This window comes from Panthera pardus, unplaced genomic scaffold (assembly GCF_024362965.1).
Source record: "Panthera pardus isolate Hobbes unplaced genomic scaffold, ASM2436296v1 HiC_scaffold_13, whole genome shotgun sequence".
NCBI classification, from domain to species: Eukaryota; Metazoa; Chordata; class Mammalia; order Carnivora; family Felidae; genus Panthera; species Panthera pardus.
In genome coordinates this window covers 201,258,213-201,285,645 of record NW_026526688.1, presented here as the reverse complement: position 1 = coordinate 201,285,645, position 27,433 = coordinate 201,258,213, and the positions used below count along the sequence as shown (strand labels likewise).

The 27,433-nt window shown below is 53.8% G+C and overlaps 1 protein-coding gene across 9 annotated transcripts in view; it reads left to right on the top strand.

The window, feature by feature from the left end:
• The window catches only part of AFAP1 (actin filament associated protein 1), a 146,038-nt gene that overhangs the window by 33,378 nt on the left and 85,227 nt on the right, over positions 1-27,433 (top strand). For 3 of the 9 annotated variants that reach the window (XM_053901721.1, XM_053901725.1, XM_053901720.1), the window contains 2 exons: positions 21,670-21,857; positions 22,145-22,260. The exons of 1 other annotated variant lie outside the window; for it this stretch is intronic. In XM_053901721.1, coding sequence (XP_053757696.1) covers positions 22,230-22,260 — 31 coding nt within the window. In that variant the 5' untranslated portion in view covers positions 21,670-21,857; positions 22,145-22,229. Of the gene's footprint in view, positions 1-9,899; positions 9,921-17,118; positions 17,842-21,669; positions 21,858-22,144; positions 22,261-27,433 lie in introns of those variants that run through there. 5 more of the 9 variants (XM_053901723.1, XM_053901727.1, XM_053901719.1 and 2 more) reach the window with 4 other exon arrangements.

Genomic DNA, 27,433 nt, shown 5'->3' with positions numbered 1-27,433 from the left:
CAGGTGTCAGCCGCGCTCGAGAGTAGCCGTCCCACCAGCTCCTCTCCGGTGCTGAGTCTTAGCAGTGAAAGCAGTTTGTCAGTTGGATGAATACTGGACGGTGTCCTTTTGATTTGCGTTTTCGACTATGAGTGAGGTTCCAGTGATTGATTTTCCTTTCTGACTTGCCTGTTGGTGTCTTTTGCCTAGAGAGTTTCTCATCCCGTGCTCAGGTATCTTGTGACTATTCTGGGCCGGGGTAGTGACCTCCCAGGGAAAAGCCTGTATCCCCACTCCGCTGGACCCGCCGGGGCCTCTGGCGTGGTGCGTGCTTCAGAAGCGGGCTTGGCTTCCGGTGGGAGGCGTGACTTCTGATGCCCGCTAATGAGGCGCATCCTTAACCGAAGCCCCGATGTGCGCACTGGGGTTGGTACTCACCACGGGAGACAGCCAGCGGAGTCCTGCGGAAGACAGACCCAGCGGTGGCGGTTTCTGTGGGGGGAGTGGCAGTGAGGGGCCCTCTGTACATCGATCGCTTGCTGTAGCGGTACACACATCTCCACCAGGATGCAGGCGTGTGTATTCCTCACGAAATCTACGGCTCAGAGTGTGAAAGCCTTACCAAGCAAACTAATCCCCGGTGATTACAAAAGCAACTCGAGACGGTAGTGCGGACAGGAAGGCACGGAGGGGGACCGTGCTGGCTGCGGTGGCTGTGCGGAGGCGGATGTGGGGGGAGGATGTCAGCATCAGCAGGGCGAGGGGCAGGGGGGAAGCCGAGGAGGCAGCGGACCGCGATGCGGGCGTTCGGAGCCTCGGCCGGCCTGAGTGGTGTTCGGGAGCAGGGCTGCCCGACTGAGTGTCCCCTTTCGGACTAGCGTCGTCAGGCCTCTTCCCCCCTTTCGGGGTTCAGGCTGCCGGGGGGAAGGGCGGGGCCAACCCCAGAGAGCTGGACCACGCTCCCTGCAGCACGTCTCTGCTCGAAGAGGCAGCTGACCACGTGTGGGCAGTGATGGGGGGACGCGGAGCTGGTGGCCGGGATGTGCGTTTCGAAGCTGTGTTTGTGGGACAAGCCGAGTCTTTACTTTGATGGTTTATGTGAGGTGGCAGGGAAGGCGTGCCATGGATTGTGGTGGGTGCAGTCGCTAAAGCCCCCCAAGCCCCTCGGGCGATACAGCAGTGACGGGTGGTCTCTCACTCGTGTGTGTGCAGCCTGCTTATTTCTACACCCATGGAGGCGGCTCTGGGGGGATGTGTAACGTGGTCAGCACCGGCTGTCTCGGAGGAAGGGGTTGGGATTGGAGATTATAGCGGAGGGAGAATTTCACTGTTTTGTATGGATCCGAATCCGAATATTTGCTATGTGATTATTTCATGAGTCTTAGTTACATTTAAATTTTAACACTTGTAATGAAAGCAGTTTGCGCTTTTGAAAATTGGGGAAAAAAGCACGAAATGATCTGTGACCACGGACAAATTATTTAATCTTTCTGTGCTTCAGTTTCCTCATCTGCAAATTGGGGAATGAAATGGTACTGATTTTATAGGGTTGTAATGAGAGTTCCGTGAGATAAAACTCAAAGCCTGACACCTCCTGAGTGCGTAATAAATTACGTCAACATTCGAGGGGCGCCTGGGGGGCTCAGTCGGTTAAGCGTCCGACTTTGGATCAGGTCAAGATCTCATAATTCACGAGTTCGAGCCCCACGTCGGTCCCTGTGCTGACAGCTCTGAGCCTGGAGCTGCTTCGGATTCTGTGTCTCCATTCTGTCTGTTCCTACCCCACTTGCCCTCTGTCTCTCTCTCTCAAAAATGAATACACATCAGAAAAATTAAAAAAAAATAAACATTCGAGAAGAAAGAGAACGTGAATGGGTCATCGTGGCTTCCGCTATATCATTGTCTCTGGGCTGTGGTGGTAGTAGAAAGGGTCTGAATTCAGCCCCATGTAGAAATGTGATGGAAAAGAATCGCTTTGGGTATCAGGAGACTCTGGCCGTGGACAGGGCTGTCTCCTCGCGAGTGACCCCGTGTGTGATGGGAGCGGAGGCTCGTTCATGTGGCTGGGGTCCCCGTGGCAGGGCTGCTGGGAGGGCCCCAGGACATGCAGCAAACACGCCAGCCGTGGCATTACGAGGAGGAGCAGGTGGACACGGGAAGCAGAAGTTTCCAGAGAACGCAGCGCCGCCTGCCCTGTGCGGAGAGAAGGTTCCTCCCCTGTTCCTTTCCACCTTAAAGGAGAACCAGCCGGTCCGGAGCCACCCACCCAGCAGCCCCCGTGTGCTGTGCGGCGTGTCGATTTGGCCCCTTGCCGTTTGCCGGATCACAGCGGCAGCCGTGGAAGGGCCAGCTTGCCTCGATTTGTGGGTCTGGGTGTTTGCGCTCTTTATAAACAGTCAGAAAAGGCGTGGAAGGCCGTGTGTGGCAAGCTGGCAGATCCAGCAAAACGCGGACGGTTCCGTTGGCACGGTTTGCTTGAGCACGGGCTCAACGCAGTCACATAAACAGACACATCGGCCCGTATTTCAGAGCTTCTCTTAAAAAAAGGCGTTCCGCCATCTGCCATATGGCTTACGGGTTTTCCTTGAAATGCGTGAGTTTGATGGTCAGACATCTGAAATCCGAAACCGTAACCGTCTTAAAACAGTTTTATGCCCCCCCCCCGCCCCCTGTTTCCATTAAGAGAGGAATCGAGGGAGCACCGTGTCACTTTACAAAGGCTTTTGTCAGTCTGTCCTATTCCCCGTTGACCTGTGATAACGTCAGCATCTGTGCGGGTGGGGCGGAGACCCTTTTCTCCTCTTTCCGGTTGCCTTGTCCCCTCCGGCTTTGATCCCTCCCTTTGTCTGTTCGCACCTACAAAAACGTGGGCTCGAAGACCTGGGTTATTGTCTCAAGGCCACTGCTCTGTCGGCCGTCCTGGCGCACCGACGACGAGTGTCTGTTGCGTGAACGTGCTGGCCGAAACGGCTGCTCTTGGGCCGTGTCCTGAAACAGGCTTTTAGAAGCTGCGAGAAGAGGGTGTGGAGGCCGCGAGCCGCTGGGGCCGCAGGGGTGGCTGCGGGATGTGTCGTCAGCCCACATACCGACGCTGCAGGAGGGCGGGGTGCGGGAGCGGAAACGTGTAGACCACGTCTTCGGGAAATTAGCTGACGGTCACGGCTGCCACGTGTGTGCGTGTGCAGCGCTGCTGGGGCTCGGCACCACAGCCCTTTCATCCCGGTGCAGGTGGAAAATGCGGCGTGAGGCACCAGGAAGTGGCTAGGCCAGCGTCGCCTGGTTGCACGGGGGCCGGAGCCTTTCAACTGCTCACCTCACCGCCCGCCTTATAGCTCGGACCATCCTGGGGAGAAACGTACCCCGATGTCACGGGGGCAGAGAAAAAAACCCAGCAACCTAGAATCATGTTCACCAGTCTTGTACCTAGAGAAACTAGTGATTTTTTTTTTTTTTTTTAACCAGGCCTTTAAATTTCCCAATACCTTATCTTTTCTCCTAAGTTTTATAAAACAATACAAAAGAAGGCGTTTGGGGAACAGCGACTTGAGATAAAGGGGAAATGTCGGATAGACAATTGCCATTTTTATTTTATTCTCAGCCTAGAATTGAAGCACTTTGGACTCCTGTGTAAGGTACAGCTTGAACCATTGTGTGGCCAGTCATTACGCGTAATTTCAGAACAGCAGGTGCAAACACCAACTCTGCCCTCTAATGGTGGCCTTATTAATTTTAAATTCAAATGGCAGGGGAAGCAGATGGCGAGGCGGGCTACGTATTTAGATGTTTGGTCATTGACAGCTCTTTACTTCCGCGCATTATGTTGGACCCGGAGGCTGGCTGAGCTCACAGAGAACTGATCGTGATCTGTCGCCTCGCCAGCTGGGCTCTTTTTCACGCTGGGTCCAGAAGGGTTGCTCTCCTGCAGTCAGTGAAGATAGGTTGCTGATTGTTTTGGAATCACGACGGGTTATTTATGCCATCCAAAATTCTGAGGCAAAGCTGTCAGATGGCTGTCTTCTGTATGTATTTCAAATCCGCATTTCAAGTGTACGTAAGCTAATTAAGGCCTTCTTTAATGGGTAATTGAGCATATTATTGATCGATGCGCAAAGAGGTGTCCGTACTCCGCTGCATGGTCCCTGGCACGTTGTTTGCACAAGGGTGTGAGCCTTAGAACGTAAGCTGGAGTTTCTGAATGATTACCCAGGAGTGACGCCGAGCACCGAGAGGAACACTTATTAAAACGATATCCCTTTATTTTGTGCAAGTTCGGATTTTACAGCAGTGTTTAAAAGGCAGCAGCAGAATTGGCCCAGCACCCCCACCGCCTTGTGTAAAAATCCACGGGTGCTCTCCGGGCCTGCGTGCTCCCTGCCTTTCTCACCACAGGCTGTGCACCTGCTCTCCTGCTTACCTTCCCTACCTGTTCCCGCTCCTCTGGGCTCTCCTCAAAGGGGGCGGTCTGGCCACGGCTTCCCTGAGCTGCGTAGGACTGTGGCCTGAAAAGTGGCCCCACTGCCCGCCTGCCGTCCTGCGGGAGCCAGCCTTGCCAGCTGCTGCGGTCTGGTCACCGAGTGGCACCGAATGCACGTCGTTCTATAAAACTGGAGGCCACAACGGTGGCAGGAGAGATCGCTTCGTCAGGATGCTCTGGGCATTTTAATCGTGGGGGAAGTCTTGGGAAAATACGTGATTCCTGAAATGCGGTGTCAGAGGGAAGTCAGGGACTTGACGTGGAATGACAGCGGAGGAAGGGAGTGGAGGGGTAACAGGCGCGCTGGCATCTAGTGACTGAGTGCTTCCTCCGTGTCCCTGCTGGGTGCAGGCGGACACGTGCCCACATCCCACGTGTGACTTGGAATCTGGCCTTGCAGTCCCGTTTCAAGTGCCACGGTCAGGTCCCTCCTCGTGCGGCAGGCCTGCAGCTGCGTTCAGCCCCGTGGAAGACGCCGTGGCGCTCCTCGGGGAGGTGAGTCCTGCCACCGGGGTCCTGGACCGGGCCGTGCCACCGTTTCACTGCAGCCTCGCAGCCAGGCCGCCTTTGGACCTGCTTCTCGAGCCTGGAAGTCCTGTTCCTCTGCGTCCTGCACATATTTAGTCCGTCATTCGTTGTTGAGTTTCGCCGGGTTAACCGCGTCGTGGCTGTGTGACCAGACTCCCGAGTCCACGCACGGCAACGTGGATGCATTTCGTGGTCTTCAAGGTCCCGCTTACAGTTTCTCGTGGGCTGTACGACAGGCTTTCAGAATCACACACTGGGTGCCGCGTTCACGGGGGTTTACTTGTCAAGGCTACTCTGGTCAGAGCCTGCGTAGGGGGAGCAGGGCAGGCGGGGACAGGGGCAGTGGTCTGCCTGCTGCCAGTTCATTCTCCAGCTTGTTTGGCTGGGCCACTTTTCTGACCTCGTGGGGGGTGTCTCTGCATTAAGTTTGCAGCTAATGCTGGAAGAGTGGCCATTGGCACAGAGATACTAGAAGGACAGTTTGCTAAATAGACTGCACTGGAGAAATTTATTTTTATGTTTTATTTTTTAATTTTTTTGAATGTTTATTCATTTTTGAAAGAGACAGAGACAGAGTGTGAGCAGGGTGGGCCAGAGAGAGAGGGAGACACAGAATCCGAAGAAGCTCCAGGCTTCGAGCTGTCAGCACAGAGCCCGATGCGGGGCTTGAACCCACGAACTGTGAGATCATGACCTGAGTGGAAGTCGGGCGCTTGACCGCCTGAGCCCCCCCCGGGCTCCCCTGTGGTGGAGACATTTATGCACGGGCAGCTTATGCACGGGCAGCATGGGAGGCGCTCTGGTGTGTGGCGTGTTCTTTACGGCCTCTCCTTGCCGCGTTACAGATTTCTGGAGGATTCTGTGATAACCGGAGTCGCCAAGGGTGTCGTTCTTGCGGGCTGTAGGCAGTCAGGATTTATTCGGTGTTAACGTGATAGCGGCGGTGTTGTTCCTGGCCACGTATGTGAATTAGACGTTCTCCTGGCAGGGCCGCCGGAGGCGTTTGCTTGGCTCACACTTGAGGGGGTACGTGCACTTGGATCGGTGTGGACCGCGAGCGAGCGAGACCCAGCCAGGTGCTCTCAGCCCAATCGTTCACCCATCGCTGTTCCACCTGCCAGTCAGACTCCGGACGATGTCCCCTCCACGCACAGCCCCCCACTCGCCCCCACGTTCACACCCCCTCACATGCACACACCCCACACCCACGCACACACAGTCCACACTCATACCCACGCTCACACGTACACACACCCCACACTCACCCCCACAACCCCCACACTGACCCCACCACCCCACATGCACACACACAACTTCCTTCTTAACTCCCTGGGCCCTGGGCGGCCACTGTCAGGTCTCTATTTGCCTTACCTGCTTCCAGCACTTTCCCAGCCCGCTGCCCCTCTTGTTCTTACCTCCCAGTTATCTGTTGCCCCCAGTCGGCCTGCTGGCCTCGGCTTCTGGTGTTGGAGGCTCTTGGGGCTGGGAGCCACCCTCACAATGATCAGGGTTTTCCAGAGCTCGTTTTATCAGGCCCCGGGGATGGGAGAGAGGCTGAGGCTTATCGGCCGTGCACGCTGTTGGATAACGATGGGACTTTCTCCTGCACAGGGAGCCTTCGGCGTGCATGATGGTAAAGAATGCCTTGACTTCTGCCCTTCTGGGGAGAGATGGTTTGTGAACCGAGCCTTGCTTCCAACCAGAAAAGCATGGTTTGCACGCCGTCTTGTTGTGTTACTGAGTATTGCTGGACGAGCTGTTCTTGACCTGCTCACTCGTCCACGGTTTATTGAGCTGGGCCCATATTCCTGCTGCCCCTGGGACTGGCCCTGAGGGAGTGGATGGCCTGGGCGCACACATGTGCACAGAGCCTTGAAAGTGTGGTCACGGGGTGCCTGCAAGACACAGGACTGAGGTTCTGGGCCGCCTCTCCGAGCTGCGTGTCCCTGTAGCCCTGCGTCCCCGCCAAAGCACGCGTCACGTTATTCTGAAATGCTCTGCTTGTGTATCTGTCCTTCCCGTTAAACGGAGAGCTCTCGCAGGACAGTCTGTGGGTGGGTCCTGCGTCCGCTATTTTTACACCCCCCTTGCCAAGCTCGGTCAGACCAAAGAAAGACAAGGGCTCTTTACCGTCTTCTGAAAACCAGTGGGGCTGAGCAGAGGGGTCCCCCCAGCTGGGGGGCTGCAGGGAGACAGGATGGACTCAGAAGGAGGGAGTGAGTTTCGTTTGGTTTTGTTTTTCACTCTTTCATTTGAAACAACTCAGACTTAGGGAAAAGTTGCAAAAATCACACAAAGAATTCCTGTATGCTCTTCAGAGGATTCCCCAGACATCTTAGATTTGTGCTTCCGCCCTCCCTCCCTCCCTCTCTTTCTTTGTCTTGTTTGTGTGTGTGTGTATATTCATTCGTTCATTCGTTCGTTCGTTCATTCATTCGTTCCCAACTGTTTCTAGTGAGGCTAGGTTGCAGGGGTGAGGTGAAGTGGAGAGGAGGTGGGTTGGGAGCTCTCTCAACAACCTGGGCTGGCGAACGCAGAGGTTGGGCCTGGTGGGAAATGACAAGGGAGATGAGAAGCGGGTAGTCTGCTGTGTTTTCAAAGGAGACCCCGTAAGATGTGCTGACCGGTTGGGTGAGAGGCTTCTCGGGTTTTGGCCTGAGTGACTGGCAGGCCGGCGACGCCATTACCAAGATGGGGAAGGGCCAGCAGGAGCCCTCGGGCCAGGGGGTCGGTGGCTGGTGGCAGGGCTAAGACTGAGGTCCAAGCCCGAGGCCCTGGAGTGCGGGGGGCCGGGGGAGAGGCGGGGAGGAGCAGAAAGCAAGACCGCGAAGAACATGAGCAATTCACATAGGATTAGCTGATTTGATTCACAAGCAAAGAGGCCACAAAGGTGTAGGGCGTCTCCCGCTCACTCCTGCGGGACGGGGCCTGCCCGTGTCACACGGTGTCCACCACTGTGGACAGCAGCTGCCTCACATCGGCAGGTACACTGGGCTCCCTCTCATGTCCCAGTTCTCCTAATGCGCCATCCGTGTCCCCTGGCCTTCGCTTTCACAGCTGTTTGTCACCACCCTGTCCCCTGCGCCCGAGTGTCTCGTGCATGCGATCCCATCTCTCTGGCATTCCTCAGGAAGGCTGGATTCAGCTCTGTTTCCCCACAGAAGGCAGCTGGAAGTGTGGACGGGGTCTCAGCTCAAGACGGGAATTTAGGGGCCATGACAAATGGTAGTTAGATTCATGGAGTCGGAGGAAATCACCCGGATGAGTGTGATGATGAGGGAAAAAGCCCCGGGTCCGGGAAGATGCATGGCAGTAGCGGAGGAGGCCTGTCAACCGAAGGGAAGGAAGAGGTATCTCGGGAAACACAGGAGAAACCGTGTCCAGAGGGTGGGCGATGGGGGTGTGGTCAGATGCCGTCCCGTCGATGAGGTGAGGACAGATGTCACTGTGACTCCATGGGAGCCGGTCCGGGAGGGGGGGCGGCGGGGCGTGGGAGCCCAGCACAGTGGGGAGGAAGGGAGTTGGGGGCGGTGTAGACCCCTCTTTGGAGGGAGCTGGTGGATTAAGTAAGGTTTACTCTAGATGGTTTGTCACGATGGCGTGAGCAGGACTTAGTTCATTCTGTATCCTCTGGATCCTCATCCTGGGGGGCAGGTTAACGTCCTATACCCGGAAAACTAAATGTGTGTTAGAAATCTCTGAATTGTGGCTTATGCTGTATTTTGGACACTGTGAGGGACATGTTTTCCTGCAGGAATAGGGCTCTTTGCATCGACTTTGAAAAGAACTACTTCGAAGAGAGACACACACTTGCACGCGGAAATGATAACATGATGGCATAGTTTTCTGCTTTACTGAAGCCAGGATTACTGAGCTGGGGGTTCCCGAAGTTGCTGGTACTTTTATGAGGTTGCTGTGGTTACTCTGTCACTTGCGAGCCTTGTGTCTTCGAGCGACTTACCCTTCCAGGAAGTCCTTTCCTCATCTGTGAAATAACGTCTCCGCAGATTCTACCGTTATTTAAAGCAGCGTTGTGACGTGTTTGGAAGAGGGGTTCTCGCTAGGTTGGGGGGGGCTCTCGTGACATCTACAGGGGAGGTGAGGCTTGGTGCCTCCGGGCAGACTACAGTTTACTGAGGCCGGACAGCGTAGCCGCTGCTCCGTTCTAGGCAAGTTGCTATCGTCTCGTTTAATCCTTGTACCTGCTCTTTAAAGCAGAGATTAAACTTTACAAAATGCTCTTTTACAGATAATTATACTGATGATGGTGATGGTAGCAGTCACGGTTTGCTCACGGCTTATCCGGTGCTAAATGTTTCACCAGGCACATCTCAGCAGAGCCCTGGTGGCGAGGCCCCGTCCTTCCTTCCCATTCTGCAGAGGGAGGAGCGGTGATGTCGCTGTGTTCTTGAGGCCACAGCTAGGAGGTGGGGGAGAGGAATTTCAAGCCAGTTGCTTCAACTCTGGAGTCCGCTGGTTCTGTGTGTGACCACAGTTTCGTCATTGCATTTTGTCAGAACCCAAATCTCATCTGTCCTGGGAGCTGGCAGCTCCAGACCCTGAGAAGCTATTGTGAGGCCAACCGTCTCCTTTAATTGACTTCCATTGACACACAGACATATGTTACCCAGCCTTTGGTGCCCACCGCCCCTCCCCATCCACACGGGCGCGGTGGGGGCCCCATCTGCCAGGGGGTAGGGGCAGGGCGACAGATGGCCTTTCAGTCTGCTTTCCCTGCAGACAGACCCGTCGGCCCTGCGCTCCCCGTGCGGTCTGAGCCTCGGTTCTGTTCCTGCTGTCAGGAGCCCCAGAGGAGCACAGAGGGACCCGGATGGAGGTAGAGCCCGCAGCCTTGGCCCTTCGCGATGACCAGACGATAGGACCAAATTCACCCGAAGCCCTAACGCCAGCTTCTCCGCTGCTGGGCTGCTCCCTCACTGTGAGTCAGGTTTCCATGCGGGGCAAGAGCAGTTGTGGGGGCAGGTGACTCGGGTGCACGTCACGTTCAGCCGGTGTCCCTGTGAGGCCGGCTCCACACTCGCAGCAGGAAGACGTGAGCCTCAGAAGCGGATTCGGTCTTCCATTTCCGATTGTGTTTCAGCTCTTAGCAGATTGTGTTTCAGCTCTTAGCCGACATGCCTCACAAGTCCTTGCCCTGGGGGCGCCTGGGGGGCTCTGTCGGTTGAGCTTCTGACTTCAGCTCAGGTCACGATCTCACAGCTCATGAGTTCGAGCCCCGCGTCAGGCTCTGTGCTGACACCTCGGAGCCCGGAGCCTCCTTCAGAGTCTGTGTCTCCTTCTCTCTCTGCCCCTCCCCTGGTTGCACTCTTTCTCTCTCTTTCTCTTAAAAATAAATAAACATTAAAACAAAACCAAATCCGAACCAAACCCTTGCCCTGTCGCGACCGCCTCTGCAGTGTTGGGATCGTATGCCGGCCCTTGGCTTTCAGGCTCGCTTTTCTGGACCTCGTTTCCCTGAACCCCCTTCCCGCGTGGCGAAGATTTTGGGCTTTAGGCTCCGGTAGCCGCCCCCGTGGACCAGGGGTGAGTGGGCGTGGCTGGGTGCCAACCAAACTGTGTGCAAACAGAGGCTTCGGGCCAGATTGGGCCCGCGGCGGGTTTGTCCCCACTGAGAGGCAGGAGGCTGCAGGTCGAGCCGTGCTACCAAGTCTTTTCAGTCCGGTTGGACCTGGCCGTTCGGAGCTTAGCCAGAGGCCAAACGTGTGTTTGGGGGCTTCGTTCCTGGGCTAACCGTCCCCTCTCCTGATGACTTTGCTGGAGGCTTGAATCCGGTTTGCGGTGAGCGTCCCGCCCCCCTTGTGGGTGGGAGGAGGCTTCACGGCAGCAACGCCGTCCCGATTTCTTCCAGGAGCCCTGCTGCCGGCCGGCCGGTCGGTCCACTGGGTCTGCAGACTCAGTGAGGGCCGGGTGAGGGCCCGGGGGGACCGGACCCAGCAGGATCACGTCACCTGGGAGCTCCTTAGGAACGCAGCCCCGCGGGGCCCCCTTACCTGCGGAATCAGAATCTGCATTTCCACAGGAACCCCCCCGCCAGCTGTATTCCCATGGCAGAGTGAGAGTTCCAGTCTGGAGGACAGGGAGGAAGCATTTTAAAAATACTTTTGTCTCTGGTTTTTTAATATTAAAATATAATTCTGCAACGTGAGAGCTGTGAAGGCAGCTCTGTGTCTTTACAGACACGAGAGTCGTCACGGACTGTTATCTTCCTGACAGAGAGGGGCTGTCCGGCCCGCTAATGCAGAGTGGCGTAGAAAGTTCTAGACTAGCGAAACAATACGAGGCAGAAGTTACTGCCCCCCCCTCCCCCCCGGGGCGTCACTGGGCACACTGCCTTGCTCTCTCGTGCCTCAGTCTCTCCTGTATAATATGAGCCGTCGATGGCAGCCAGCGTTTGACTAAAGCTCCCCCTGGTTGCGAGAATTCTATTTGGTCTTTTTCTGGCGTGTGCTTTGATCCTGCCCCCTGCCCCTGCCGTCCATTCCCCGTCCTCACACGTGCCCTCTCCTCCCTTCCCGCTCTTGACCGAGGACTGCAGTTCGGGCACAGCTGGCGGGGCCAGGGGAGCAATCTGAAATGCGAGGTCACCGTAGAGCTGCAGAAGCGGTGCAGGGAAGAGCTGGAATTCGGGGAGGACCGCTTCGAGTTTGTGGGAGGTGAGCCGGCTTCGCCCGGTGGGCACGTCTGGAGTCTGGGGGCACTGTCCTCGGTGTCCTGGGGCCCTGCCTCCCAGTGTCCGCGGGTCGTCCAAAGCCGCGTCTCAGATGACTCAGGTAAGTGTGGCTGCAGGGCTCGTACCATCTAGATGGAAGCGAAAAAGGTGGAGCTTAGGAGGAAACATCCCTTGTCTCCGTTCCTGGAAACGTGGGCTCTTGCAGCTGGCGTGGGCCTCCCTCTCCCTCCGCCTGCCCTTCTCCCACCGCCCGGGGAGAGCGAGGTCTGCGAGCTGCTTCCCCACTCTGGAACCTCCTAGCCGCCCCTCCCCCACGAATCCTCTGTCCCGGCAGTCACTGGGGACATCTGCAGGGCCTTGGGCTCTCTGAGCCGGCCTCGTGGGCCAGAGGCTCATCTTTCATTCTGTGTGGAGCGGCCTCGGGTTCTTTTAAAGCGACGCTTCTGCATTCGGAGGTGGTGCCCGGCCTCTTCTGTGCCCTGAGTTAGCACCGTCCCTGCGGGTTGTGGAGGTAGGGTTGTTTCAGAGAAAGAGAACCTTCTGGGCAACTAGACTCTTCTGTCGGTCCTTTCTGTGCCCTTGGCCCGAAAGTCCCTGCTCCTCCCCTAGCTTCAGCGTCTGTGTTCATAAAACCATAGTATTAAGGGCGCCTGGGTGGCTAGGGTGATGAAGCATCTGACTCTGATTCAGCTCAGGTCATGATCCCAGGGTCGTGGGATCGAGCCCTACTTTGGGCTCCATGCTAAGTATGGAGCCTGCTTGGGATTCTCTGTCCCTCTCTCTCTCTGTCTCTCTCACTCTCCTTCTTCCCCTCCCTCTGCTCATGTTCTCTCTCTGTCTCTCTCAAAATAAATAAAACTTAAAAAAAAACACCCCGCATAGTATTAGGTGGGATACTGCCCAAGATCTCTTCAGCTTTAGGAGCCTCTGCCTGAAGAGGGAGACGAGTCAGCAGGGAGACAGATGTGCCCAGAGAGGGTGGGTGGGCTCCACACCTCGCTGCCTGCCCCTGGAACTCTGTGAGGAGGCAGCGGCTGGCGGCGGAGGCGGGCGCCGCGCCCCTGCACCTGGCCCGGCCCTGCCTCCCCGCAGGTGCGCGGGGACCCGGGCCTCACGCGGCCCCTCCATGCTTGCTGGACAGGGGCGGCTGTGCGCCGCTTTTCGCGGAGCCTTGACCTCCTGCTGGAGGGCTTCGTACTTGAGCAGGAACCTCTCGGCCCTGGGAGAAGGCAGAGCTGGCGAGGGTGCGGGTTGCCCCCTGTCCCCTGCAGCCGTGTGGGCCGTGACCCCTCCGAACCTGGTCGGCCTCAGCAGCGGCCTGGGAGAGAATAAAGCCTTCGGTTGTTTGAGTCGGACCCGGCTTACGAATTCAGTCTGCCTTTGTTTCCCCTTTTGTTTTTGTTCCTTCCGTTGACTAGAAGGAGAACGCATTCGTGAGTGAAGTTCCGAGCAGCTGTATGGTGATGAAGACACAACTCCGTTCCCTGGAACTTTCTGAGTCTCTGCGCCTGTGGTTAGGAGCCCTGCTTCCCTCCTTAGGAAACTGGAATTAGCCCTTGCTGTGCCGAGCCAGTCCGTGCTCCTGTTCCCTCTCTGCCGTGCGGCAGAATCTTCTCTTCACATCCCATTTACCTCGGTTTTCTCAGAATCCCGTTTGTCTGGCATTATCAGATTCAGTGTGCAGAGGTCTCCTGTTTCGTGTGGCTCCGCCTTGACTAGGTGGGGTCTTTTTCTCTGACCTTGAACTCTGTGCCTGTCACGTGATCAGCCCGCCCCGCCCTGGTTGGAGCCCCACGAATCCAGAATCCAGCAGGACGGTCCCTCGCCCACTCAGACCAGGGCAACCCGTCCCCCTCCCCCCTCCACAATCTGCTTTCTGTCACTTTGCTTTGCTGATCCTAGAATTGCATGAAAATGGGATCCTGTAGTGTGCCTCTTTGTGCTTCCTTCACAAGTGGCGCAAATGGATAGTTGGTTTCTTTTTATTGCGACCAAATACTCCGTCGTGGTTTATCTGGGTATTCGCTAACGATCTCTGGGCCAAGGGCAGCGTCTGGCTGTTCTGAGCGAAGCCGCTAACGTTTGTGTGCAGACACGCGCGGTGGAATTATCGGACCCCACGGGAGATGCACGTTTCACTTTAGGAGAAGCTGCCAGAATGTTCTCTGGAGTGGCTGCACCACGGAGGCTCCTTCCAGGAAAGTGCCAGTGCGCCGCACGCTCGCGGTTTTGTTTGTGCCTGATGCCGCCAGTCTCGCGAGCTCTGGTCATCGTGCTGCACGTGGAGGCGTGTCCTGTCGTGATTTTAACTAGCTTCACCCCGGTGACTGGTGGTGCCCACGTCTCACGGCCGTTTGTGTCTTTTGTGCGTGTGGGGCTGTCGGACCCCTCTGTTGTTTGTTGTTAGGTTCTCTGGACGTTCTGAGGAGTCAGTCTGTTGTGCTTTGTCAAATGTGCACTGCGAGTATTTTCTAAGTGATGTCTTTCAAAAGCCCAACTTAGCGAGTTCTAAATGTTACGTTAGTACTTTGTGTTCTCCCGAGAGCTCCTGGGCTGCTCCAAAGTCCTAAATAATTACTGGCATGTTTTCTTTTCTATTTCTAGATAGTTTATGGTTTTCCTTTTTATCTGCAGGCCTCTGATCCATTTGAGTGTTCATTTTCGTAGGCGGTTTGATGCAGGGGATGAAAGGCACTCTTCCATGGGACGCCCACTTGCTCAGAACCATTTGTTCCGAAGACCGTTCTTTCCCCATTGAAGTGACTTGGCATCTTTGTCTGAGACCAGTTGGCCATCGTGTGGGACTTTGCTCTGTTTCACTGTCCCTCCTAACAGCAGTACCGCATGGGCTTGGTTGTTGTGGGCTGGCAGTTAAGTCTCGAAGCTCGGTGAAGTCCCCCAACATGGTTTTTCTCCCCGCAGTGTTTGTCTATTCTTGTTTGTTTCATTTTCATGTACTTTAGATTCAGCATCTTTTTTTTTTTTTTTTCTCCTCTTTGCAAAAGCTGCTGGGACCTTGTTTGGGATTGTGTTGAGTCTCTGGGATATCTTGGGGGAGAATTGCTGAATTAACTACAGAGTCTTGCACTCTGCGATACGGTGTTTCTCCTTTTATTTAGATTTGCGTTCAGTTTTCTGAGCAGCGTCTCATAGTGGACAGTTTATACGTCTTCCACAACACTTTGTTCAACTCAGGTATTTCTTATATTTTAAGGCCATTATAAATGGAATGAGGTGTTTTTTTTTTTTTTTCTCTTTCACTTTTCAGTTGTTCCTTGCTAGGGAGTATCCGATTATTTTTCAGAGAAACTGGCAGGAGAGTAGACGGATGAGGGGCCTAAGCACAGGCCGGAGTGGTCGCCGTCCCCTGGGATGATCTGGGAAGGGTCTGCAGAGCGAGGTGGTGCTTGGTTTCACCCACAGAAATCTTGCTTGGGAGAGAAGTTGAGTGCTGGGGCAGGTGTATTGCAGAACATATGAGCCAAGGTTAGAGGAAGGAACACAAGAATGTTCTGGAAAGAATGAGCAGTAGCTGGATCTGGCCTCACGGAAGCACACACAGGCAGAGTGTGGAAGGTGATCCATCTGTGAGGACGCTGGGGCCACACTGGCAAAGGGTTGGCTGCTGGACAAGGCTCAGCTTTGCTCAGGGGGCGCTAGGGTGTTTGTGAGTGGGTGACATGGAGCCATTCTTCATTCATTCATTCATTCATTCATTCACAGATTGTGTGATATACCTGAAACTAATATAGTATTATGTAGTTATACCTCAATAAATAAAAAAAAGATTGTGATAAAACTGACCATTTTAACCCTTTTCAAGAATAGAAATCAGTGGCATTAAACACACCCGCACTGTTGTGGATCACCGCCCTCCGTCTCCAGAACTTTCCCACCTTCCCACACTGACGCCCTGCCCGCATTAAACACTACCTCCCCTCCCCTCCCCCGGCCCCTGGCGCCCCCCACCCGCACTCTGTGTCTGTGGATCTGAATACCTAAGGACCTCATCGAGTGGACTTCTACGGCATTTGCCCTTCGGTCACTGGTTTGTTTCACTTAGCACGGTGTCGTCCGTGTGGTGGCAGGTGTCCGGATTGGATTCCCTTCCTTTTTAAGGCTGAATAAAATTCTGTTGTCTGATGGCCCACACTCGGTTTATCCGTTCCTCCGTCGATGGACACTTGGGTGGCTTCACCTTTGGGCCACTGTGAATAGAGAACCATTCCTAAGGGCAGAGGACCTCAGAGATGAAGCAGGCATCTGGAGCTAGAAAATGTGACATAAAATTGTTGGCCGGGTGCTTCGTTCACAGCGTCTGTCCTCATTTCTGGCTCTTTTTCCCTAACTTGAGTGTAAGAGACCATGTTTGTGTTACTTATTATTGTACACCCCACACTTAGGTTACCCAAGTATCTGTGCCATGAGGTTTTTTTTCTAGTAACTATGTGAAATATAGTGCAGTGAATAGAGCACATTTCCTTCTCCATCCTCCCAGGGCTGTCGTTCAGATCCCCTGCCCCGCGGGCCTGTTCGTGCAGTAGTCTCACTCTCCACTTCCTCCTGGATGCTGCTGTCAGAGCCACCTTTGCGGACGTGGGGATCTTGCAGCGCCACCTTTTGTGAAAACCTGCGACTCTCCCTTTCATAGAATAAAGGATCGCGGGTCCAAATGTTTGTCTGCTGCTCTCCGCCGTGAACCGTTGGAAGTCGGGGCTTGCTGTTACTTCTGAGTCCGATGTCTTGCACGTGGTCGGTGTTTCGCAACTCACTACTGAAATCAGTTTCTATTCCGTAGAATGCAAACACCGTGCTCTCAGTATCATACTGGAACCTTTGTTAGCAACCGGCTTGCTTTTATCTGTGGTCTCTCCTGCCAGCCTAGGAATAGGGCTTCAGGGGGTCAGATGACATGATCATTTTGATTATGGAAGACAGCTCCAGATCTAGGTTTTGCTCCTCTGTTGCTTTCCACAAAGTCATAGGAGGATATTTCCTTTAGCGCTTTATTTTTTCTCCATGTGTTAATCCGACTTTTATGATGATTGCAAGAATGTGCCCTGTGGATTTTTACATCAATCCCTTGGGGGGCTTTTTGCTGGCTCACTCTGACCAGAAAGGAAGCGTCTCAGGACTCAGAATATATATGCATGCACTTACTCTCGTAGAAATGCAAGCTTTCCTCTGGGATGTTGACAGATCTTACAAGGATCAGTTCTCGGTCGATGCTGAAACTGGGCGGTGACCGCCAGGGCTGCAGACCCGAGAGAGTGACAAGTAGCAACTTTATTTACTTGGACTTTTCAGAATCAAATTAAACGAGCCTGAATGGAATTCCCCTGAAGTCCCGGGCTTTTATTTATAGCCTTCTTTGGATCTCCAGCCGTCTCGCGAGGCACATAACTGTTGTTACCCCCACGCTGTAGGGCAGGGCACCGGGAGCCCAAGACGTTTGGTCGGGTCCCGCATCCGGTCATTCGGATCGTGGTCGTCTGAGTCGTGAGGAATTTTGGACGTGGTCTAGCTGAGGCAAACTCGCCAGGCCGACCGCGTCTGAGGCTATGCTGCTTTTCCTGAGGTTTCTCAGATGGACCTTTCGGCAGCCCATTGAGATTATCTGCGGGGGCCTGTGGAAAGATTTGCCAGAGTCTGCACGAAGAGTCCTGACCGTAACCCTATAAGGGAAAATATGCTGTGCTGTGCTCGAGCGTCGGCTCCTCTGCTCCAGTGCCACACAAGCCCCGTCCCTCCTGAGCACGCTCCCAAGTCCTCCTGTCGGTGTCTCTGCTGACGGAGACGGGCATCGACCTGGCGGAGACCGTGAAGCTGTCAGAATCATTCCTTCGCCACTTCTGATCGCGTGTCCTAAGAATAGCACAGAAGACATGGCTACCAGGAGAGGACGGTCCGTGGTATTTTTCTCTGCAACTTTCTCTTCCACACGAATCTCAGGAGTTTTGTCCGGCATGGAGATGTAGAAACAAACGGGCGTGTGAATTCGCCAAGCACACTGCACGTCCGTGGAGTCACGCGGCGGTCCCCGACGTGAGGCCGCCCGCTGCCCGCCGGGGCAGACACACGGGTCCAGCCCCCGCTCCTGCGTCAGGTGTGGACTCTGCCGAGGGCAGGCCTGCCCGGTGGGGACGGCGCTGTCTCGCAGGGCGGCCAGGTAAGGGAGGCGTGGCCGCGAGAGGTGTAGCACGACACGGATGGGCAGGGTGGAGGCCACCGTCCGCGGGCAAGAGCAGGCCCGACGGGTGTAGGAAACCGTACTGTTTGCCGCAGTGTGAGGCAGAGTGGGGGAGTGGAGAGGATGACCCTGGAAACATCGGCAGGGGCTGGTTGAGATCTGATACAGTGTCAGGAAAAGTCACTTCTTAAGGAGGTCGGGGACAAGGGCCATTTTCTGAAAAGGAGGTTGGTCTCGGGACCAGCCATGGTTTAGAAACTGCTTCCTAACTGGAGCCTCAAATCCAGTGCCCTGGTCCCGGGGGAGGGGGAGCCGTGGAGGTTTCGTGCAACAGGCTCCCCAGCTCTGCAGCGACCCAGCCTCTGGAGACCGTCAGCTCGGAGAGATGTGCGCTTTCCCACAAGGCCCCGGTGCGCCGCGGGAGGCAGGTGTGAGCCCTGCCTCATCTGTGCTGTTCTTTCCGGAGCCTCCCTGACTCCCATTCTCTTGTGGCACCTGATTTTGAGTCCTAGTTAGAAGATCTTCTCCCAGGCCGGGGTTATAAAAGAATTCGCCTTCTGCTTCTTTGAGGACTCGAATGGCTTCGTCTTTGGTATTTGGATTCTCAGGTATCTTTGGAGTTTCTTCTGTTGTGTGATGTAAGTACTTAAATTTATCTTTTCTCTTCCTCCAAATGGCTGCCAGTTGTCCTGACTCCAGTTTGGGGGAGGGCCATCTTTTCCCCCTTTGTTTGCGATGCTACCCGTGTCAGGTGCCACATATCCGAACGCATACAGGTCCGTTTGTTGACTTTCTGTTCTGTTGTGTTGATCCACCTGGGAACATATGTGCCTGCATCACACCTTTTTAATGGCAGCAACCTTTAATAGGGGGTAGGGTCCGCCCTTCGTCATTGTTCCGAGACATCCCCGCATCCTCGCTGGTACATTAAATGGGTTTGTGACCGTGGACAGAATTAACATCTTTCTGATGGTAAGTTGTCCTCTCCAAAGGCAAGGGGGCACTTTTCTGTTTGTTCAGATTTACCTCTTTGTCTTTCAGGAGTGCTTTCAGTTTTCCTCATGGAGCTTGTGCACGTTTCTTTTTAAGTTACTTCAAGTGTTCTACTTTCTGATTACTTCTAAATGCTTGTTTGGTACGGAATTAATATGCAAAACTTCACTGAAAACTTTATCGAAGTTTGTTATTATTTGTGGTAGCTTTATCATTGGTTATCTCGGGTTTTCCATGAACGATTTCACATCAGCTCGGACAGAGATAATTTTGTTGTTTCATTTCCATTCGTAAATCTCTAGTTGTCTCTCTTCTCTAATTGCTTTGGCTGGCGCTTCCAATAGAGTGTTAAACGTGGTGGAGGGAACGGGCCTCCTTGACTTGTTTCCAACCTTTCCGGGAACGCCTGAAGTCTTTCTCACTAAGTAGGTTCCTCTTCTTGCTTTGGTTTGTCTGTTAGCGTCTTAGGCCGCTCGGGCTGCTATACCAGAGTAGCATAGACTGGGAGGCTTGTAAATAACCGACATTAATGTCTCCCAGCCCTGGAGGCTGGGTGTCTGCGATCGGGGTTCCAGCATGGATGGGTTCTGGTGAGGATCCTCCTCTGGGCTGTAGACTGCCTGCTTTTCGTCCTCACAGGGGAAAGGGGCAAGAGCGATCTGTAGGGCCTCTTGTGTACCATTTTGTACCGGGCACCATTCCCCTTTGAGAAGGCTCCTCATGACTCATCACCTCCCAATGGCCCCACTTCTGGTACTGTCACACTGGGCATCAGGTTTCAACATGAATTTGGGGGGAACACAGACGTTCAGCCTATAGGAGTTACTACATGTATTTTATCAAGCTAAGGAAGTATATATATCAATTCCCATTCGTTGATTTTTTTTTTTTTTTAAATTAGGAGTGAGTATTGAATTTTGTTGAATGCATTTTCCTGATCTATGGAGAGAATCACATGATCTCATTAGAGAAGGTATTAATATGATAAATTATATGAGCATGTTTTCTAACACCGAGTCATCCTGGCATTGCTGCAACGAACCCCATTTGGTCATGGTGCGCTATTAACGTATTGTGTTGATTTCTGTTTGTTAATATTTTAATTAGGATTTTTGCATTGGTATTTGTAAGTAACGTTAGTCTTTCGGTTTTCTCTTTTTGTGCTATCTCTGTCGGGTTTAGGCATCGGTTTTGTACCAACTTCTAAAAAAGAAAGTATTTGACAAATTTCTGTATTTACCCTCCGAAACAATTTGTGTAGTAAGGTTTGGTGTATAAGGTTTGGTAGAATTCCCCCGTAAAACCATCTGGGCCTGGGGCTTGCATTTGTGGGGCTCATTCTTTGACACGTTTCTCTGCTGCTTCTATGGAAAATTGGTCTGTGTATGCTTTCTAAGACAATCTGGTAAATTGTACTCCTTTCTGTGAGCTTATGTATTTCACCTACTTTTAAGTGTATTTGCATAGAGTCGTATAGGATAGTGTTTCATGACTTCTCTTAAGGGGAGGCAGATATTTAAGGACTTAGTTTCGGAAGGTAAGAAGTATGTGCGTGGTGTTTACCTACTCATCGATCCCATCGATCCCAGGTCGCACAGTGAACCAGGAAGATGAGCATATGCCAGTCGTAATGCCGACAGCCGCCAGTTGTGAGGTACTTGGCTCTGTGCGTAGAGCCCCTCCTTTAACGCTCGTTACAACACTGAGATACATGATCGGCATCTCATGTGAAGGATGAGATCGTTTGGGGGACTTACTCACTGACCTAAGGTCACACGGCTAGGAAGGCTCGGAACGGGGGGTGTGGATCTGATTTGTGTGGCCACCAACGCTGGGCTCCTTGTAAGCATCGGCAGTGAGGAGGGCCAAGCAGAGACATGGATGGAGAGATTCTGGGAAGGGGGGTCAGGATGGATGGAATGACCAGGGTGTCTTCGCCGAGGAGGCCGGACGTGTGTTCCGCTCTAGAGGACTGGCAGTTTGGGGAGGGAGGGGGAGATGGCAGCAAGGTGATCGTGGGTGGGCTGGCCGGCAGCAGGCGGTGACCGTAGCTCCACCCGGTGAGAAGGACACGTGGAGCCTGGCAGGTCCGGGTGCCAGCTGGGGCTGCGCGCTGGGGCTGGGAAGGGGAGAGCCAGGGGCACTGGGGAAGTAGGGAGAAGCCCGTACCTGTTTGCAAGTGACCCTAGATAAGGGGAGTTACCCACATCTAGTTTCCATGCAGTGGGTTAGAACTTGGGAGGGAGGAGCCACATGAGAGGGGTCTGGGGCGAAAACTTAACACTGAAAAGACCCCCTTTGGGGCGCCTGGGTGGCTCAGTCGGTTGAGCGTCCGACTTCGGCTCAGGTCATGATCTTGCAGTTTGTGAGTTTGAGCCCCACGTCGGGCTCCGTGCTGACAGCTCGGAGTCCGGAGCCTGCTTCGGATTCTGTGTCTCCCTCTCTCTCTGTCCCTTCCCCCTTCAGACACACACACTCTCTCTCTCTCTCTCTCTCTCTCTCTCTCTCTCTCTCAAAAATAAATAAAAATATTAAAAAAAAAAAAAGACCCCCAGCCGCCATCGTGGTTGCCCGGAGACACTGACCATCACTGAGGGTGCAAACAGCACGGGTCTCGTACACGCCAGCGAAGCTTGCGGACCGAGGAGAATGTGGACGTGGCAGCGTGTGCAGTCTGCTGCCGTGACAAATTGCGTGCCGGGAATCTGTGAACCGTTCCTTGCCCTTCCTGACAAAGAGGAGGGAGGTTTGGGCGGCTAACCATGTCTTCCTAGATAGACAGTAGCAGTGGACGTTATTTCTCGTTGCTTGCAGGATTTGTCCTCGGCGAGTGGCTCGGTGTCCTGGGAAACTGCAGGGGGACCCCGGGAGCTCTGTCCTCGCCCCTGGAGGAGGCGTGTGGAGAAGACAGTTCCGTGCAGACCCGGGCGCTCCGGCCTGGCCGTCAGGCCGCCCGGCTCCCGGTTGGGGCCTTTTAACCAAATACTTTGTGACCTCAGCAGGTAAGTCACTTTCCTTCTCTGGGCCCCGGGTTCCTCCCATCCGTCTGGCGTCCACATTCTGTGACGTAGGCATTAAGGTGGATAAAATTCCTTTAAAGTGGTTTTTGGGTCGCGCAAACGACAGCCCATTTCTTTTCTGTTGTTGAAATAAATCCAGCCACCACCAAACCTGAGTTAGAGGTTTTTGCAACAGTAGAGGGGCGGACTACAGAGGAAGCCAGTTGCTGTACCGAACTCTTCGTCTGCTGTGCTGCCCGGCCTTGCTCATTCTCTCCCTCTTTCTGTAGGACCGTGGAAGACACCACAAGTGCAGAGTCACTTGATTTAGTGCAAACAGCCTTTTGCTTGGGAGAAGGGAGTTTTGCTGTTCGGATGCATAGAATGTACCCAGAAATGCCTCCAGGTGATTTCCTCGTTGCCTTGGGAATCATAAATTCTGTAGCCAGATCTTTTGTGTGGTGTGGGCATTTGGGAATTTTGTGTTTTTTTTTTTCCTGGAAGCTAGTGACTACACCTGTGTCCCGGTCCCAGTCATCGTTCAGTGATTCCCATTCTGCCGAGAGGAGGGTAGCGGGTGTGAGGGTTGGGAGGTCGAACAGAGGAGGCGGGAGCCCCAGAGGGCCACACGGTGGTTCGAGCGTGGACGTGGCCTTGCTCTGCTTCCTGGCCTGGATCAGGCTCTTCACCGTTTTCCTTTGATCTCTGCCACCTGTGATATTTCCAAGACAACGTGATCGTGAGGGTCACGGGACGACAGGCACTGGAAGCATTTTGTAGAGGAGGGTGTCACTGGTTGTTATTCTGAGTGCAGCGCCCTTTGGCCTGTGTTCCGGGCCCACAAACTGGGGAAGAGGAGCAGACCGTGCCCTTGGTGAGTCTCCGACCCTGTGAGCCTTCCTTGTTCCGTCAGCAAGTTGAGAACGAATTGGCCACGGTTATAAGATTCTGGTTTTTCCTATAAGCAGTGTTAGTAAGAGAGCTAGGCAAGGCACCGTTTGAGCGATGAGCCAGAAGGCTGTGGTTGTGAGGGGAGCCTGTTGCCATCGTGGGAAGGAGGTTACTTGAGCGTGGACACAGAGGAGTGAGTGTCCTCTTCCGCCGAGAGTGAAAGGTACAGTCAGCGCGACGGTACGAAAAGCGCAGGCATCAAAACTGAGCAGACTTGGTTCTGACTCCCGTCCTGCCTCTCATGTCGAGCACTGTGACCTCGGGCCGCAACATAACCTTTCTCTGTCTCGAAGGGCTCATGTGCCGATGAGTCTGGCACGGGGTCGGCACTTGGCGGGAGCTCTAATTCCCCAGCAAACGTCTCTAAGGAGGGACGATGCTTCTGCGGGGGAGAACAGAAAAACCTGGGTCATGACGAGGACTCGGGCCGGGAGTGCTGCAGGAGGTCAGGTGCACGTGTGTTTCCTGGCCCCAGAGAAGCAGCCCGGCTCCCGAGCGAAGGAGAGGGTGAGTGTCGGGCAGTGGAGAAGTCGGGTCCCGGGGAGGGAAGTCCTCGGAGGCTCGAGGAGAGGGGCACTCGAGATCCATCTGTGGAAACCCAAGCCGAATCCCTGGACCCCGGATTGCTTTGCCTGTCCTACGAGAGCGGGCTCAGAGCTGGAAGAAGGAGTGGCCGCGCCAGAGGGCACGGGGCAACCTGGTGCAGTTTGAGCCATACGATGCCACCCCTGCGTAGGGGCACGTGTCCATTAGAGCCTCATTTCTAGAGCTCCTGTGGACACTGCCCTTAGACTTCCAGGGAAAGGCGGGTCCATATCCAGAGTTTTAGGCTGAAGATTGGGTGCGGGAACTTCTCGTTCCTCCCTAGCCTTGGCGGCATGTCTGTTAGCTCTGGGAAGTCACGCCCCTTCCTTCAACGTGCATGTGCTGAGTGCGTGGTTAATGCTGGACGCTGCTGGGCACCAGAGGGAACCCGGCGACGCACCGGATGCTGTCCCTGTAGGCCAGGACGGGCAGTCCAGTGGGGGAGGTAGATGGCTCAGTACGTAATTCTGATGCCCTACAGGGCACCACGTAGGCCCCGGCGAAATTTATCACCCCCCTAATATCTTCTGGTTCTTGCTGTACCATGTTCTTGCTCATAAGAAGATGGCTGTAGCGTCTCACCAGGCCGGGTCGTGTCAGGAAGCAACCATGCGATGATCATGGTGAAGGGGCCGAAGCAGGGCCCTTGGAATCAGATCTGCATTCAGGTTCTCACTGCTGCGCTCTCGCCGTGTGGCCGTGAGCAGATTATGAGCTGGAGAAGCTTAGCCACCTACTTGCCTGGTAGCCTTCGGCGACCTCCCTGAGCCTCCGTTTTCGTCAGCCGTAAGCTGGGATGACAACAGCAGCTAAGCCCACCGGGGCTGCTCTCCAGGGACGAGCACAGGGTGGACACTTGAGGCCGCTGTGTGAGCATTTGCTCGAATACAAGCGAGCAGACCGGGGCCGGCTTCTCGTTCCCCCGCAGATGGGGATGATGGAGTCTCACCCGGGAGGAGGCGGAGGAGGGGTCTTGTGTAGGTGCCTTTCACGTCGTGGGTCCTCAGAAAGTGTCTCTTCCTTACTGGAGAGTCACCCGTCACTCAGTACTCCGGTGCTTTCCGCGCACACGGTACCGCGGGGCCGGGCGTCCAGAGATGAGCCGAGCGCAAAACCTGCTCTCAACCAGCCGACCAGCTGTTGGGAGAAGAACAACACCAAAACAAAGCCTAGATCACTAAGTATCCGTTATCGGTTATGGGTGGGGCCGCCGCCAGAGGAGTGAGTCTTGGGAACGAAGGCAGAGCCCCGTGGGGAGGGGCCGATTGGGGAGGATTGGTCAGAGGGGGCTGGGAGGAGGGGGACGCGGGGGGCTTTAAGTGTTTGCAGGGGCTGCCAGGGGCGTGGTGTGGTTTGTGGAGTCTGTGAAGGTTTCCCAACAGTCACGCTCTCTGATGTGAGATGTGCCGCACCCTGCGGTGGGGAGAGCCGTGCTCCGCGGATCTTGGTTTGCAATTTCAGGTGAACAGAAAACCATACGAGGCAGCTTTTCGTAAAAAACAACGAAACGAACGTTTGTGAGCAGGCTCGGGCGTAGGTGTGCCATGCAGCTCCACGGATGACGGAGGAGGGGCCGGGAAGCTCTCGGGAAGCCCATCGGTGTCTGTCTGTCTGTCTCTGGCCTCTGAGCGTGTCTGCCTGTATTCCAGGGCATGCTGATAACTGAATTCTTTCCTCCTCTGGTACTGGCTTCGCCCTCCGGCACGTATGTGCTTAAACATGGCTCCTGTGTCTGTGTGTCTTCTTCAACTGCAGAGATCCAACTGCCCACGAGTCCCTAGTCCCGGGCAAACTCCACAGGAAGGAGGGAGAATCGGACTGTGCGGCTTGGTTGAGGGTGGCCCAGCAAGTTATCCTGGGAGTGGAAGGTGGCTGTAGGCTGCGTAGGGTGACAGGGATATGGATACGGCTGCCCAGAGGGCGCTGGTCTCTTGAGGAGGGGAGTGTGAGCCAGGAGGTGCCCCCCCGTGGTCACAGGAAACTCACAGCCCGGAGAGGTCTGTGTGAGTCCTGCGTGGGAACTCCGTAACAGAGCTCAGGCCCTTTAGGACAGATGCAGTCTGAGGCCCCCTTTATACATTTTCATGACTCATGCTGGGACCGACGTGAAATCTTATAGGATGAATATAATTTGGTTACATGCAAGAGAGGCATTTTTGATTAAAAAAGTAGGTATGAATGAAGGCCGAGAAGGGGCTATCGTGAGTTTAACATAGACCCATAAGCATTTTTAACATTTTTGCTGATAGCAGCCCATCGATTTTTGGACAAGGTTGATTTTTTTTTTTTATTGTGGTAAAATATACATATCATAAAATTTGCCATTTTGACTCTTTCTGAATGCACATTTAGTGTCACTCAGCACATTCCCTTTGTCAGGCAGCTGTCACCACTCTCCATCCCCAGAACTTTTTCATCTTCCCAAACGGTAACTTATCATCCCGGGCTGAAACCACCCATTGAACCCTAACTTCCTGTTCTCGCTCCTGGGCCCCGGAAGACACCACGTTCTGTCGCCATGATTTTGATGACTGTAAGTACCTCGCATACGTGGAATCACACAGTATGTGTCCTTTTGTAACTGGTGTATTTCACTGAGCACGAGGTCCTCCGGGTTCATCCATATTGTAACAGGCGTCATAATGTCCCTCCTTCTCAAGGCTGAAGAATATTCCGTCGTGTATAGGCCATGTCCAGCCATCAGTGGACGTGTGGGTTGTTTCCACCTTTTGAACTATGAACAACACTAGGAGCCCACCACTTTTAAAGTATAGATGAGATTGTTTTCCACTTAGAATCATCAAGACATTGTTTGACTAATGAAACCTTTAGTCAGTGACTAAGTAAATACTTACTCAATCCATCCTCTTCATTTCATAGAGGGAAACTCGTTCAGTTAGGAAAAGTGAACAGCCCAGGGATACACCTTGCCTACTTTGGACTCATTTGCCATTTCTTCATCCACGTACCTAAAATTATGAGAGCTTCTGTAGTTTCAACAGCATGGCCTCAGTTAGGATCTTTAGTCCTGAAGAGTGTTGTAGACTTGGAAAGAATCCCATAGACCAGTGGTTCTCAAACCTTTTTGCTTAGGACTTTTTGGTTTCAAAATAAATACTGAAGATGTGTGGCTTATCTGTACACATTATAATTAAAACTGGCAGAGTTTTAAGGAATTTCTTAATTCATTTAAAAATAATATATGTCTATGAAAAGTAACCACATTGACCAAAACAAGCTAATTTGTGAGATAGTGCTGTGTTTCAGATTCCTGCAAGTATTTCCCATATCCGGTTTGATAAAGATGACTGGATTCTTGTATCTATTTCTGCACTCAGATTGCTGTGAAGCATTGTTTTAGAGGGAGCACATAAAGAGGATCTGGCTCACACAGACCCACGGTCAGAGTACCTCAGGGCCTTTTCAGGAAACTGTCAATATTCTTCTTTGATACTACACCAAAAATCGTCAAGTGGTAGTTTCTTAGTGTGTTAGTTGCAATGTGGAATCTGGAGCTGAATCAGACAAGAAACACTTCATCCTCCGTTACGTTAGAACATTTCAGCTTATTTTGTACGTTAGATGGATCTTTGCCCGTGTGTGATTTTGTGACGTCACGGTTCACTGGGTTGTGTGGCTCTTCCAAAGGCTGACCTGCTGCTCTGTACCGTATCAGAAAGGCCTGCTGGTCAGTGTCACTCCCGTTCTGGTCGGGAAAGTCTCTGCTGAGAAGCTGTCGTGCTCACGGTGGTGGCTACAAGTGCTCGAAATTCTCACTCTTCCATTTGGAAGCTCAAATTTTACCCTTGGCAACCGACGCTGCCGTTGTTTACCTTGGCCCGATTAGGTCATTTTGTTCCCTGTTGGGAAGATGTCAGTCGTACAGTCAGTCTGTGTCCTTGCAGTTCGTGTATCATTTCTTCCTGGGGCCCCGTGACAAAGCGGCTTAGTGTGACCTCGAACAGTGCACGCGTGCTTGCCCTCCGACCCCCGTTGTCTGTCAGTCTGCGCGGAGGGGCTGCTTGCTTGCCTGCTTCCCGTTT